This window comes from Emys orbicularis, chromosome 11 (assembly GCF_028017835.1).
Source record: "Emys orbicularis isolate rEmyOrb1 chromosome 11, rEmyOrb1.hap1, whole genome shotgun sequence".
Classification (NCBI taxonomy): Eukaryota; Metazoa; Chordata; order Testudines; family Emydidae; genus Emys; species Emys orbicularis.
Genome location: NC_088693.1, coordinates 80,734,849 through 80,751,227, shown reverse-complemented (window position 1 = coordinate 80,751,227; position 16,379 = coordinate 80,734,849). Strand labels below are relative to the sequence as shown.

The following is a 16,379-nucleotide window of genomic DNA, read 5'->3' as shown; positions in this document are numbered from 1 at the left end:
GTATTGTGCTCAACAAGTTTTTAATGTTGCCGAAACTAGGCTCTTTTGGAAAAAAATGCCATTGAGAACCGAGATTGCCAAAGAGGAGAAATCCATGCCAGGGTACAAAGCTGCTAAAGATAGGATCACTCTTTTGCTTGGTGCAAATGCTGCAGGTGACTTTAAACTTAAACCTTTGCTTGTGTACCGTTCAGAAACTCCCAGGGCTTTCCAGGGATATTCCAAGGCATTTCTCCCAGTGATATGGAAATCCCATCCTAAGGCATGGGTCAATAAAAACATTTTTGAGGATTGGTTTAATTATCATTTTGTGCCAAGTGTCAGGGATTATTGCAGCAAAAATAATCTTGCATTTAAAGCATTGTTAATCCTCGACAATGCTCCTGGTCATCCACCCAGCCTTGACGACATGCATCCTGAGATACAAGTGGTGTTTCTGCCCCCAAACACCACTTCATTGTTGCAACCCATGGACCAGGGGGTAATTGCATCCTTCAAGGTCCACTATCTCAGGAGCACATTTGCTCAGGCCATCAGGGAAACTGAGAAGCAAGGTGGACCAACTCTGAAGGAATTCTGGAAGAGCTTCAACATTTGCCATGCAGTTAAAAACATTGATGAGGCATGGAATGAAGTCAAACACCCCAATTTGAATGGCGTTTGGAAAAAATTGTGCCCTGATTTTGTGTCTGACTTCCAAAGCTTTACTGACACTGTTGAGGAGGTGACCAAAAATGTTGTTGAAATGGGCAAAGAACTTAAGTTGGACATTGCACCAGAGGATGTTGATGAGTTGCTGGCATCACATTCTGAAGAATTAACTAATGAGGACCTCATTGAATGGGAACAGCAAAAAGTGGCAGAGAAAGAAGAAGATGCACCCACTGTTGAAGAGACTCCTCCTCATAAAGTCTTGACAATAAAAGTGTTGGCTGAGGCATTTCAACATTTGGAAGCTGCCACGTCCCTGTTTGAGGAACATGACCCCAACATTGGACGCAGTGCATCTGTGACTAGGGACTTATACAACACGTACAGCTGCTACAGAGAAATTTACAAGGAAAAGAAGAGAACCTCTGTCCAAAGTCCCTCGGACACTTCCTTATCTCCTTCCAATTCACCTCCAAATACCCCTGAAAGCCCCATCCAATTAGACCCACCTGTGAGCTCAGACAAAAGTGTCCCATCTCCTTCTTCATCCCTTCAGTCGGTTTCTTAGATCAGCAATGCCCAGGAATGATGAAGACAAGTTATGTTAAATTTTTAAGGCTTTAAAATTTGTCTATGCTTTTTAGATCGTTTGTAGGTAGGGGTAATGCACGGTGTACAGCACTCTACAGGTACTATATTTCTTAATGTATTTTTAGTGTCTGTGATTCTTTTATGTCAACATGATTGCTATTTTCAATATGAATACATTAATGGAGCTGTATTACTCGTCTATAATTGATTGAGTACAAAAATCTGGGTGAAAATAGCATATCGGGCCTCGGTTTAGAAACCAATCCCCCATTTATAACATTGTTCCTATGGGAAAATTGGTTGTGAGTATCACAGTGCCCCCCATAAGGCTTTATGGAAATATGCTTATGAATATATATATGACATAACTGGAATATGTTTTATGCTACATATGCCATGTAACATATCTCTGTGAAGGTTATGATCTACTGAGTCTATTCATCCTATTCGTATGCATGTGTCATTGTTGTATTCAAAGTTATGAATGTTGACTGTGTACTTGCTTGATTTTTGAGTAGCCTTTGTAAAGCATTTGGTCAGCTTCCGGAGAAAGGAATGTGCAAATTAAGTGCCCAGTCATGAACCACCTAAGCCAACAATGAACTTGAAGATGCCAATCCACATCTGACCTTTCCCAGGAATGTGGCTAGGCTGGTAAGAAACTCAGTCATGCATGGACATGTGACTGGCCCATGTGACTCCAAAACTCCATTTTGTAGCTAGATTCTACACAGGGGGAGGGAGGGGTGTCCACCCACAAGAGAAAGTCTATTTAAACCCCTGGGAGACCCCTCCATTTGGTCTTCAGCTGGCTCAAGCGATAGCCTGTCCACCCCCAAAGGTTACCTAAATTAAATAAATTTACCGAAAGAAACTGGAACAAAGGACAGTAACTACAGGGGGTGTGAGTGATTGCTGGACCCAGACTAGAAGGAGATTAGTCTGTAAAAGGAAGCTTACTGGGTGAGGTTTTTATCTGTATTCAGTTTTCTTAGACATAGACTTGTGTGTTCTATTTTATTTTGCTTGGTAATTCACTTTGTTCTGTCTGTTAATACCTGGAACCACTTAAATCCTACTTTCTGTATTTAATAAAATCACTTTTTACTTATTAATTAACACAGAGTATGTATTAATACGGGGGGGGGGGGTGGGACAGCTGTGCATATCTCTCTATCACTGTTATAGAGGGTGAACAATTTACGACTTTATACAGGGTAAAACGGATTTATTTGGGGTTTGGACCCCATTGGGAGTTGGGCATCTGAGTGCTAAGGACAGGAACACTTCTTACGTTGCTTTCAGTTAAGTCTGCAGGTTTGGGGCATGTGGTTCAGACCTGGGTCTGGGTTTGCAGCAGGCTAGCGGGTCTCATTCAAACCAGGCAGGGCACTGCAGTCCTAAGCTGCCGGGGCAGGAAAGCAGGGGCAGAAGTAGTCTTGGCACATCAGGTGGCAGCCCCAAGGGGGTTTCTGTGATCCAACCCGTCACACTGAGTTATGACATTTCAAATTAAGATGTGATTTTCAGGAATCAATTGTGTCATAAGTCCGAGGACTACAGTTACAGTCTATTGTCTCTTACCCCGGGGTGCCCCATTCAGAGACTTTTCTTGGGGTTCTTTTGTCTTTGTACATGCTCAAGCCTGCTTCTGGTCCAGACAGTAAACACAGGGCTTGGGCTGGGTTCCGGACGTCCATGGTTCTCAGTGTTGATTGAGTCAGTCCTGGGTCTCTCAACCCACCTCCAGATGAGATCTTTCACCTCCAACAGTTTTGGACACTATACCCTATGTGTTACATGTTAATAACCATGACAATCATTTAGACATTAGCTTCGGCAGAGACCACTCATGACACCTTTCAGCAAGATATTGAGAAGTTGGTTGGACACAGGTGTAATTAGTCATTTCCCCAGCTCACCAGCAGATGTCAGCAAAAAGCTCCTGCCCTTGCAGAATCCATGTCCACCGGGCGCTCGGAAGCAACTTCCAGCCATTCGTTCTCGGGGTGCCTTTCTCTGCAGAGCCCTTTAGAACTTGCTATTTTCTCCCTGTGAAGGGGCTTATACACCATTGTGACATTGCACTCCCTATGCTTTGTGAAAATATGCTTGTGAATATGAATATGACATAACTGGAATGTGCTTTTTGCAAAAGGTCTCATGTCTGGCATCCTTACAAAGGTTATACTCTACTGAGTGTAAGACTAACAGAAGTTAGTCTTAAAGGTGCCACAGGACCCTCTGTTGCTTTTTACAGATTCAGACTAACACGGCTACCCCTCTGATACTCTAATGAGTGTGTTCATCCTATTTGTTTGCATGTATTATTTCTGTGTCTGGATTTAGGAAAATGAGGTATAAACTTGTATTACTGATGTAGGGATATTAAGTAGAACCCATTAAGGGTGCTTCAGAAACAATGAGTTGTGAATGGCCTTGTTCACCTACAAGCCTTCCTGTGTACCTGGGGGCCAGACCAGGAAGAATGGTGGCTAGGGTCTTACAGAGACATGTGACCATGTCACCTGATACTGGAATCCATCTTAAATCTGGTATTTTTCCAGAAGGGAATGGCTAGGGGGTCAAATCAAACAAAGGTTTCCCACCTTGGGGAAATCCTATATAAGGTGGGGGAAGTAAACAATGAGGGTCTTCAGCTGGCTTAAGAGACTCCTCCCCACCCCAAAGAGATACCTGAAAGCACCTGGAAACAAAAGGACTGTAACCACAGGGGTGGGAGAGATTGGCTGGACCCAGGCCACAAAATACATCTTTGGCCTGAGAAGGACTTTTCCTGAAATAACATCTAGGGTGTGAAGCTATTATTTGTAACTAGTTTCTTAGTGTATTAAGCTTAGCCTTGTGTGTTTGGTTTGTTTTATTTTACTTAGTAACTCACTTTGTTCTGTCTGTAATCTGTTATATTCACTTAAATCTTACCTTTTATTCTTAATAAAATTACTTTTATTTATTAATAAACCCAAGTGTAAGGAATTGTTACCGGGGGGGGGGGGGGGGAGGGGGAGGGCAAAGAAGCTGTGCATAGCTCTCCTTCGGTGTTAAAGAGGGTGGACATTTATGAACTTACCCTCATAAGCTTTATGCAGAGCAAGACGGATTTATCTGGGGTTCAGACTCCCAAAAAGGCTGTGTGGTAAGCGCTGGACAAGTCCCTGTTAACTGAGAAGCCCCAGGGCTGAGTGTGTCTCTGTCTGTAAGACTGCAGAGGGGTGAGGCCCATTCTCTGAGTCTGTGCTGGAGCTGAGCTGGAGGGTCTGGCTCAGCGAGATGGAGTTGAGGGGTGCCCATTCTGGCAGGGGGGTGATTCTCAGTGGTGTGCCAGCGCATTAAGTAACAGTATCAAGGGGGTTTCTGTGACCAAACGCATCACAACCATGATCAAGTCACCTCTTGATTTTCTTTTTGGTAAATTTAACATGTTAAGCTCATTAAGTCTCTCACGATCAGCCTTTTCTCGAGCCTTTGAATCATTTATGTGGCTCTTTTCTGCACCGTCTCCAAGTTTTTCAACATCCTTTTTAAAATGTGGACACCAGAGCCACATGTAGTATTCCAGTACTGGTCTCACCAACACCATATTCAGAGGTGGAATCACCACCTTGCTCCTGCTCACTTCTCCCCTGTCTATATATCCACGGATGACATCAGCCCTTTTACCTACAGCATCACCCTGGGAGCTCAGTTGTTTGCACACTGTGACCCATCCTTTTCAGAGTCACTGGTTTCCAGGATACAGCCCTTCTCCCATCTGTTGGTACGGCCCACACCCCTTGTTCCTAGATGTGGAAATTTCCATTTGGCTGCATTAAAACACATTTTGTTGGCGGGGGATGTTTGGAAGGACTTGCCTTTCTGAGGGAGTGTGAGCCCCCTCTCCCTGAAGCCCTGAGCATGTGTCAGGATCTAGGGGCCCCAATCCCTCTTTTCTCTGCCTTGCGTGTTTACTGGGATATGGGGGGCCCTGCCCCTCGAGATGGTATCTGAGCCCCTCTCCCTGCTACACCTCAGGGAAGCCAAGAATTGAGGGGGTATGCCCCCCCGGTGATGTCTGCAGCCAGGGCTGTACTGTGCTCCACTTACAACTAAATCAAGAATTGCCTCTCCCCTTGTGGATTCCAGAACTAGCTGCTCCAAGAAGCAGCCATTAATTTTGGTGTCTAGAAACTTTCTCTCTGCATCCCGTCCTGAGGCGACATGTACCCAGTCAGTATGGGGATAGCTGAAATCCCTCATTTATTATTGAATGTTCTATTTTTGTAGCCTCTCTAATCTCCCAGAGCATTTTACAGTCACACTTTCGGTTCCCCCCAGCCCTTAGTTTAAAAACTTGGCTACACCTTTTTAGTTTTCCATGCCAGCACTCTGGTTCCTGTTCGGTTTAGGCAGAGCCCAGCATCCTTCCTATACAGACTCCTCCTTTCCCACAAAGTTCCCAAGAAACCTAAAACCCTTTTTTCAACACCATTGTCTCATCCACGCACTGAGAGCCTGCAGTTCTGCCTGTCTAACTGGCCCCCCTGCATGTGGAACTGGAAGAGAATGCTACCATGGAGGTCCTGGACTACAATCTCTTACCTAGCAGCCTAACTTTGGCCTCCAGGACTTCCCTTCTACCTTTCCCTGTGACTGGAACAAAGAATAAATGTTCTGGCTCAAAAAGAGCTAGGTGGTAACTGGCAACCGCTGGCACGATACTGTTCATAGCCCTCGGAGAAAGCAGTGCACAGGTGCTGGCTGTTTGGTAGACTGGCCTGCTGCAATATCGCAGTGTCTGGCTGGGCAGTCTTAATGCTCCCTGGTCAGAAGGGAGCAGGACAAGGGTCCTGAGACAGGTGATGGCTGGAGACCTGAGACTGACTGGGCACTGCTGGAGTGGACAGGAGGGGGGGATACAGGTGTAGCTACCCTTAACCTGGGACACACTCTCCCCCCACTCCAGATTCAGGGTTCACTCCCCCTGCAGGCTCAGTGGGGCTGTGAGTTTCACTCCCTGTAACAGGGGTGAGACTCACCACCACAGCGCCTCCTGCTGGTCAGTCCAGGTATTAGCTCTTCCAGCTCTCGAGCACCCTCTGCCAGCCAGTCTCTCTCCTGCCTCAGGCCCCACATCACTCCTGGACCCTGTTGCCCCTTACCCTTCGGGTGCTGCCCCACAGCAGTCCCCCCTCACTCAGGGTATCCCCTCCCAGGGGAACCCCAATCCCCTATACCCACCATGCCTCAGTGGCTACTGCCAGTCATCATCCAGCCCCCGCTCACTGAGGCAGACTGCAGTCTGTAACAGCCACTCATCATTGGCAAGGGGGTTGGAACTGCTGCCTTTCCCTGCAGTCCCAATACCTCCCCTGGCCTTTAGCCAGGCCTCAGCCTGGGGGCGGGGTGGGGCAGGCACCCGCCTGGCCCCCTGTACTCCCAGGCAGCTAGGCCCTTCTCACTCCAGGGCTGGAGTGAGCCTGACCCAGCTCCTCACTTGCCCTTATATCAGAACCAGCTGTGGCTCCATTGGGTGTGGCCACAGCTGTGGCTGCCTCCCCGATCAGCCTAGCTCAGCTGCCTTTACCCTTTTTCCTAGGAGCGGGGTAACTGCCCCGCTACACTCCCCATCAGTGCCACCTCTAGAGGGTGAGGAGCCCCGGTGGGCCAGCCTGTACTCCACCCTGGTCCCGAGGCCCGCCGGGGATATCAGCTGGCAGCTCCTTCACAGGGCGTGTATTTGGCATGGTTTACTCCTGTCCCGGACACATGCCCCTTCTGCGGCGTGAGGGAGACCCTGGCGCACGTTTACTTGGAGTGCGCCAGGCTGCAGCCCCTATACCAGCTCCTCACGAATATACTGTTATGTTTCTGGCTGCACTTTTCCCCTCACGTCCTTCTCTGTGCACTCCCCATCCATGGCCCCCAAAGTCACGGGACCTCCTGGTCAACCTCCTCCTGGCCCTGGCTAAACAGGCCATCGATAACACCAGGGAGAGGAGGTTGGCCAATGGAGACCCCTGTGACTGTGGGGCCTGTTTCCGATCCTCTGTCCGTTCACGTATCTGGGCAGAGTTCCTCTGGGCGGCGTCCACTGGCTCCCTTGACACCTTCGAGGAGCAGTGGGCGCTGTCCGGGGTTCTCTCCCCTTCCACTCTCCTGTGGGGCAGAGTCCTTGTAACCCCAACAAGGCTGGGCCCAGGGTTCCTGGGGGGCTCAACCCCCAACCTTGTCATGGTCACTTAGGGCAGGGGCCAGGGTGTCCCCACTCCATGGTGCTCTCTCTGCCGTGGGTGCTTCCCTGACCCACTGATCAATGTCTATAGTTCAAAGCAAATACAATTTATTAAACAGCAACTAATGAAATAATAAGGAAAAAATGGGGAAGGTGAAAGGAAAACCTGTCACCCGGCTCTGTGGCCACAGGGGGAACCACAAACAGCGTCTCTGGAATGTCAGGGCAGTTCACAGTCTGTTCCCAGGCCTCCTGACCAGGCCCTGGCACACGCCTCAGGCTCTAGATGGCAGGACCCGTCTCCCTAGTGTCAGCCACCCCCCGTTTCACTCACAGCTCCCATCCCAATCTGACCTGCAGAACCCCTTGGCTGGAGGCATCCCTGCGCTGGGCCCTCTGCCCAGGGTCCCCCTCGCTCTGCCCAGCTGCTCACTGCACCCGGCTCCGGACTGCTCCAGCCCCAGCCCCAGCTCCACACTGCCACAGCCCTGATGCTGCTCTGCCTCCAGCTCCCTGGGCTGCTCCTCTGGCCCCTCTGGCTCTGGTTGCTGCAGCTCTGCTCCCAACACGGATCTGCTCTCTCCTTAGCTCTGCCCCACTCTGCCCAGGCAGCCCCAGCTCACACAGGATGGACCCCTCCCAGCTTCCTGACTCCCTCATTGGCGGGCCTGCCCTGCCAGTTGGCCTCTCCCCATTGGCCCTGGAGACTGTCAGTCTCAGGGTCCTGATTTCGCATCTTCCCCTTTCTCTTGGTACTGGGAGCTCACCAACCAAAAACCCCTCTAACCTTCCGTAAGGGGCCAACAGTCCCCTTGTCTCCACATATAATATGTCCTGACCCCTCACCCTTGTACCACTGCCTCTCTGTGTGCGCCCATACCCCCCCAACCCCATGTTCCACTATCCCCATGTGCTGGCCCCCTTCCTCCCCCCGATCTCTCCTCTCACCTAGCCCCCAAGCTCCATCGCCCCTTACCATTGGGGTGCTCTGGGGGCGCCAGTTTTAGGGAGTGGCCAGGGACCCGCGTCCGGCAGCTCAGGGAAGCTGCTAGGTGTGGGGCAGTAACCAGGGCTCCCTGCACCCCAGGGTCCCCGTGTGCAATGGGGAAGGCCCCGCGCTGTCACGCAGCCCTTAGGGGCTGGGCAGTGAGCGTTATTATTGGTATCACACCCACGAGTGCGCCAGGCACTGCAGAGACAGAACAAGGGACTCCTGGTCTCAGTGCGGACCAGGCCCAGTAAGGGGAGCACCAGACACTGGAGAGGGGAAGTGAAGCAGCCAATGTGGCCTGTCCAGCTGGGTCTGACAGAGCATGTAGGGCATGTCTACACTGCAGTATGAGCCCATGCTTGAGCCCAGGCTCAAGGCTAACCTCCCTTGTGTCTGCAGGCCTGGAGGGTTCAAGCTAAAATCAAGCCAGGATGGAGAGTTTGCATTTCACCGGCATACGCGTCCGTGTGCCCAGTGCTGACCTGATGCAGTGTCACCCTCTGCCTATGTCAATGGCAGGGCTCGGGGGGCGAGGGGGGGCAACACTTTCCAGTGATTTATTAAATATTGATGAAAAATCCCTTGGATTTTGCCATTTTCTCTCTAAAAACCAAATATTGATGAAAATCCCACAGAGTTCTCCCATTTTCCATTTAATTACCAAATTACATATAAAATCCCCTTCAGCTCGGCCCCGTCTCTCTTGTTAGTGGTGACTGATATAAAATCTCCTCAGATTGTGTCACTTTCTGTCTAATTCTCAAATACTGATGGAAAATCCTCCGGCTCTGGGCTCCCCAGTCCCTGTCTGCCGCCAGGTCTTGTTCTGAAGGGAAACTGTTGCCCCAGTGCGGGGGGAGGGGAGCTAAACCCCCAAAGGCCCAACTTTCCCCTCGTGTCTGAGCATCAGATTGTTTCCCCCGTACATCAATTAAACCCTACCTTTTACTCTTTAATAATTGAACATTGATATCAAATCTCCTCATGTTTTGCTCTTTTCCATGTCATTTTCAGTTTTTGATATAAAACCCTCTCCAATTTCCATTTTTTCCTCACTTTTATTATTTGCAGCAACTTATTTTTTGGAGGGAAGCTGTTGCACTGAGTCATTTTCTTTGTTGGGGGGCTGCAGTGGGAGGAGGTCAACCGCCCCAATGACCAACTTTCCCCTCATGTCTCTGATTCAAATTGTTTCTCCCTTTACACCCAATAAAATCGACATGTTGCTGAAGAACATGACTCGTCCCGTAGTTAATGAACACCAGAGCCAGGAGCCTCCGCCTGGCTGCTAAGGCAGAGCAGGCCAGTCCCTGACAGGCTGTTTTACTGCCCCAGATGGGGTGGAGAAGGGGGGCGTTAGGGGACCCACCCCCACCCCAGGGGGCTGCTCTCTGCTTCACTGCCCCTGTTCGCCTGGGCAGGACCCAGAGTGGCCACAGACTCCTGCCCCAGCCCCTCACATTCCCCTCCCCTCTGTCACCACAAGCTCAGGACAAATGGCCCTGGGGGGGGGGTCGTTTCCCCCAGTGTTCAGACAAAACCCTGGCACGGGTAGGAACGTGGGGGATGTTCTGTGCCAGCGACGGGGCACGGCTGGGTCACTGGAGGGGAAGGGAAGAGCCATGTCCCCCACTGAGACTGCCCGGCCCCAGTTTGCCCAGTCCCAGCTGCTGCCCCCCAGCCCAACCCAGCTTCCCCCCTTCAGCTGCCAGTGACCAGCCCTTTCCCCACTGCTGCTCCTTCCTGCTGCCAAGGGACCATCTGGCTCCATCCACCCTCCCTGCCCCTGTTAACGTGTTTCAGAGTAGCAGCCGTGTTAGTCTGTATCCGCAAAAAGAACAGGAGTACTTGTGGCACCTTAGAGACTAACAAATTTATTAGAGCATAAGCTTTCGTGGGCTACAGCCTGTTAACGGGGTGTCACCCAAGGCTCCCGGCTGCCCCTGTCAATGGCAGGGCTGGGGGAAACCATCCCCATCTAGTTAGGTATTCAACAGTGATTTTAAACCCCCCACACGTGTTTCTGGGCTACGGTGACCTCTGTGCCGCCACCTCCCCACTGGGGCTATGGGAGATGGCAGCGGAGGGCCCGACCCAACTAAATCTGTCCCCTTTTCATCCCAATTCTGCTCTTTGGTGGGCAACTGGGCCAGAAATTACAGCCAGAAGAACAGGAAGCACAAAATAATGTGGCTCTCGCTGACACCTTTATTGGATCTATGAAATGACGGGGGTTAACGCCATCAGAGGCAACACATGGCAGGGACCTGTGGGGGCTGTTGCCCCTGCGGCGGCGGCGGCCCCTGCTGGCCCCTCCCCTTTTCCAGCTCTGCCCCCCTCCCGTGTTGCCCTGGAGTGGGGGCGGGGGGCTTTCTGGCCCCATTACACTTACGGGGGTCCTGGGCTTGGCTTTTCTCTGGAAGTTGGATAATGCAATTAATGGCCCCGAGGGGAGCTGAGAATCCCCCAAGTCCCTTCCCATTACTACACAGTCACAGTCATCCCCATCAGGTAGGTGAAGTGCAAACCCCACATTCCTCCCTTTTCACCACCTTAAACACGGTGGGGATGTAACAGAGCCCAGGGTGAGACTGAAATGGGGGGGGGGCACCTGGAGCAAGAGGGAGGGATCACTTGGGACTGTCTGCCCGCAATAGCCAGGTCTCCCTGAGCCCCCACCTCCAGAAGCACCTCCCTCCACATCTCCTGATAGAGAACTCAAACCCATGAGGGAGGGGTGTAAAGTTCTCTTCTGCACACCCAGAACTGTAAAGTGTTACCCCTCTGTTTTAGAAAGAGTGCGCTTTACTGGAGATTAGACTGTGTCAGCTCCCTGCCACATCTTTCTGTTCAATTCACCAGCAAACTCCTCAAGACGCTGCCAGTCTTTACCACGGCTTGCAGGTAACAGTCAGTGAACTCCAGTTCCTGAGTTCCCCAGAGACATTTCTCTGCAGCGTCCAGTCCCTCTCACTGGACACTTGCAAAAGTGATTAAGTTTGTTGCCTCCAAAGAGACAGAGCTCACACCAGCCTGTTACAATCTTTGCCTAAGCAGTTTTTTCACTGACATCAAGTTACCAGCAGCACTAGCCATCCAGTTTTCACACTCAGAGGGTGCTGTTTCCTTTGCTCCTTAAGTGATGGGTATGTCCTGGAAGTCTATTAGATTTTCTCAAGAGCCAGGAAGCCTTCCTGGGGGTGCAGACTCTGTCCCATGGCGTGATCACTAAGCTCTTTCCACTGAAGCTTGTTGGCTTGATTGCTTTGTTTACCTTATATGGAAATGTACATTCGTTGGTCTCTGCCTGTATTCAAACCAGTCAGACATTCCTTTGGCTAGGGCTGGCTGCCTGCCCAAACACATTAAGAACATATTAAAAACATATTTCCAGCACTCATGTATAACTCTTTGTACACAACCCACTCATACATCGCCCAATGATTTTGGGGACCAGCGTGTCACCAGTTTATATATGACACCTTACCTGACACCTTTTAGATACATATGAAGGCAACTGTGTGTTGGGGGTAGTGAGTGTGTCAGCCCTGGGCTGAGTTACAGTATGGTGGTTTTGTCAATTAGGATCAAAGGGCTCCTGGGGCACTTTAGAAACATTTTGGCCCCGGTGTTTCTGTACAACACCATCCCATTATCACTCCCTTCTTTCTATTCTCCCTCTCTCTGCTGGATAGCTCCTTGCCTCACTGGCAGCTGACTTTTCACCAGGACTCCCAGGAACTGTTTTCCCTCCAACTCTCCCCCTCCCCCCTCTATGGGCCTGTCCTCTCCACCATCCTGGAATCTGTCCCTGCACCGTCCTGGCTAACACTGGGTGGGGTTTGCAATAGAACATGGTTCTGATCTATGTTCATCTCCCCTGAGTCATACAGGGGCCGTGCAGCTCAGGGCACAGATGAGACCGAGGTCAGTCCTGTCTACACTGCAGCACCCGGCCACGCTCTGAGGGTGTTGGCAGCCACCGTGTGCTCAATGGCTCCTGCAGGAACAAGAGACTCAGAGTGCTGGGAGGGCCCATCCCTCCCTCCTTTGGCTCCCTCCCTTCTGCCAACTCTTACCTTCCCCGGGATCCTCCTGCTCACCCGAGCTCCTCCTCCTCACTCTGGGGTCTCCTCCACAGATTCCTCCTCCTTGTGGTCTCTCTCCCCTCCGCCTCTCATTACATCCCCGTGATGGGGCGCACTCGCCCCGCACTGGGCGGGAAGGGGTTAACCCTACATTGTGGGCTGAGGAAGTTATGCCCCTTTCCCTCTACTGGGCACACGCCAGGTGCAGCAGTATAAAAGAGAGCAGCCCAGCTCAGTCAGGGAAGGACGTGTGTTAGGAGCTCCAGCTGAAGACTGCCTTTGCCTGAGGCGAGGGGAGACTGGGAAGACAGTCTGGGGTCCCAGCTGCCCAGGAAGCAACCTGCCCTGCGGAGACTGTAGACCCGAAAGCCTCCTGGACAGACCCCCGAGGCTGCGGTAGGAAGTGGCCCAGGGGAGGTGGAGTGGTATCTCCCACCCAGGTAAGCTCAGGGTGTTTCAATGGGGCTCCCCCCTGAGCGAGGGTGGACCGCTCTGCCACTGCTAGGGCCCTGGGTCGGGTCCCCCCGCCTGGGTCGGTGGCCCCTCGGGCACTGGCTGTTAGGCCACAGGGCCCCACATCGGGGAGCGGTTGTATCGCCACTGGCCATTGGGCCGCACCACCCTGCAAAAAGGGTGCAGAGCTCCAGAGTCTGGCCGTTGGGCTGCACTGCCCTCCAGGAAGGGGCAGAGTCCCTGGCTCTGGCCATTAGGCCTCACTGCCCCGAGGGAACGGGGGAGATTCAGGACTCTGATAATTGAGCCGCTCTGCTCTACCTGGTAGTGCGCCTCAGCGTACACTAGACCCCTAGCCTTGATGGCCTTGCTGGTAAAGGCATGTACGCCCACCCCTATTCCCCACGTGAGATGGGTGCACTGGGCGGGGCCCCCCTTTACTGGGTCACAAACCCCCAAACCCCTCCCCAGTCTCTCTTGTGATCTGGGCTCTTCCCTTCCTGCTGCTGCAGCCCCCTCCCCACCCTCTGCCACAGCATCCACCCCTGACATTACACCCACACATCCCCCTTTGCCCCTGCACCCCCCAGCAGCCTGCTCCCTGCACCCCCTTCTCTGCCCCTCCCCCTCCCAGTTCACAGGCCTGGTGATGGGAACTGAGGTGGTGTTGAGTTAAAGGTAATTAATACATTAATGCTTTGGGGAAAGTATGGTCCAGTACAGACCCTGGATTTGGCTGATATTATTAGAAAGAAATACATCTCTCAGCCTGTTCTCTCAGCCTGCTGAGTTTGTGCTAATTGAAGCAGACCTGTTAGTTTGCAAGATCTGTGCTAATTGTAAAAAAAAAATCCAGAGACAGAGTCCATTCTTAAAGTAATAAAACAAACTAGTAAAAACAACTGCTGTCACAACTGTTTTCTGGAACACAGCAATAAGATTTGTTGACTCCTACCCTTTGCATTTTTTAATCTTTCTTGTTTTCTTTTCCTGTGTAGCAAACAGTATAAACAAATTTACTGGAGTCTGTCATGCCCCAATGATTTAAAAATAGTTAAGTAAAATAGGGTGTGATTGCGGATGTATGTTTGAATGTTTAAATAAGTAATAAAAGGTTAAGGTGCCAGCCTTAAAATAAAAAACTACCCAGGACCATTTGGCTGAAAAATGCGTTGGGTAAAATAGCCCAATAATAACCCTGAGGGCACACCAGAATCCACCCCAACCACCCCAAGAACAGGGGGGGCCAAAAAAATAAAGAACAAAAGAACAACAAACAGTCATTGCTGTACCATCTGCGTGATTAATTATCACTTCAAACATGAAAACAACACTGCAAAGGTGAGAGCAGCATAACAAAGCAAGCCCCATAAACTTTTATAAAAATAAATCCCTATAAATACAAACCCTAAACTTTTAAGTCTGGTTCTGCAACCACCCTCCAAAAGCATCAAATGCGCATCTCACAGGACTCGGCTCCATCCTCGTGTCCAGGCCACCTGGCCAGTGACCTGGCACAAGCAACTCTAAAGCTGGTAACTATAACAACCACCTTGCAAAACTTGTGTATATAAATAAATATACAATTAAATAAAATGTTATAGCTATAACTGACTTCTTACTCTAATGCTTTCTATATTCACAATAAACATAGCATATTGCCTTATCCCCTAAACAAAATCCTGCTTGCTTTCATTTTCTAAGTATAACGGGGGGACAGGCAGGTGATGCCCTTTGTACCATCCCCATGGGAACATGCCTGGGGGCTGGTCAGCGCTGGGAGGGGACAGTTTCTGCTGCGGGGTCACTGTCAGGGACAGAGATTCCCTCCGGCCTGAGCTGGGACAGGGCAGATTGTCAGGGGAGCTGTGTTTTTACCCTCCTCTTTGTAACCAACATAAAAATAAGGACGGAGCGTCCCGGAGAAGGTGTCAGGGAAAGTGAAGAGATGGGACCTGTCAGTCACATTGTAAAATGAGACCTCGCCCCTCTCATAGTCCAGGAAAATCCCCACTCGGCTGGGCATGGCACTCACAGGGAGAGGGGTCCTGGGGGGTGAGGTGCAGGCCTCGTATTTCCCATCCCTCAGCCACACAGCCCAGTGTCCATTCCCAGGAGTGAGTCTGACCTTCCCCGTCCTGATCACAGATTCCCTACAAACCCCCACAGTCCAACTTGTTTTGTCTCCCATCTCCACCTCCCAGTAAAACTTCCCGCCTGTGAATCTGTTTGCACCCAGGGCAGTGGGATAAGTAGTAAATCTCTCAGGATTCTCAGGTCGATCCTGTCGTCTATCATCGTATGTCACAGTTTTCTGATCCTCAGACAGGACGAGGTTGGGATGAGCCGTGTTGGGATCCAGAGTCACGTCCACTGGGGAGAGAATCAGAGTCAGTGCTAGGGGCAGGGGCTGGTCACTGGGATCAAAGGGAAATTCACCCACATGCCCATTAATCTCTGTGACATGGGGTTCTTCACCCTTAAGGGGAGTCAGGAGCTCAGCTAATGCTGGGGGGACAGGGCAGGGGGAGGGGGTGGGGAGCAGGAGTGGAAGGGAAGGAAGGGGGAGAGCTCCAGGGGGCAGTAGGGGGCCTGAGGCAGGCACCAAGGAATCAGAGGGGGAAGAAAGGGTGGGGGCCAGGGGATGGGACAGGGCACCAGGGATGGGCATGTACCAGGGCAAAAGGTGAGGGGTGGGGTGGTTGCCAGGGTGATGGGGGGGGAACAGAGGGGTGGGCACCAGAGGGGAGAGGCAGGTGCGAGGGGGTGGGGATCACAGGGAAAGAAATGGGGGTGGGTGCAGGGATGGAGCGGCAGCAGGGGGAGGGTGTGTTGAGAAGGCTGGGGGGTGGGTTGCAGCAGGGCACCAGGGACGAGGGGCAGGTGCCATGGGGCTGGGAGGAGGGGTGTGGGGAGGGGCAGAGGAGTGGGGAGGGGCTGGCACAAGCCAAGGAAGGGGATAGGTGCTAGGGAGGCAGACTGCAGGCACAATGTTGGTGAGGGGAGGAAAAGGGCAAGTGCCAGGCTCAGGCTGGGGTGGTGCAGGAGGCAGGAGTTGTGGGGGCAGCAAGGGAATGGGATAGGCAGGTGCTGTGGGAGCTGTGGGGACGGGTGGGTGCCAGGGGGACATTACAGTGAGGCCGAGAGGCCACTCAGGCCAGTTCCCCGTTGTGCCAGGCACTGCACAGACAGGGGGGGGATCGTCACCTGTGACTGAGGGGCACAGATCCCAGTGACTGTCAATAGGATGTGCGCTCCTGAGTCATGTAGGGCTGCAGCTCGGGGCCTAAGTCCCTGCTTTCAGCTCTACCATGATGCAGAAACTTCCTGCTGAACCTGTAGGTGCCAAAACTCACTTGGCGCCAAAGTTTGT

At 51.6% G+C, this 16,379-nt stretch overlaps 1 protein-coding gene across 1 annotated transcript in view; it reads right to left on the bottom strand.

Moving 5' to 3' along the window:
• Positions 1–14,816: 14,816 nt before the first annotated feature.
• Positions 14,817–16,379, bottom strand: part of LOC135885256 (butyrophilin subfamily 1 member A1-like) — a 39,601-nt gene continuing 38,038 nt past the window's right edge. The window contains exon 8 of the mRNA XM_065412883.1: positions 14,817–15,379. Within this exon, the coding sequence (XP_065268955.1) occupies positions 14,817–15,379 (563 nt within the window). The remainder of the gene's footprint in view (positions 15,380–16,379) is intronic.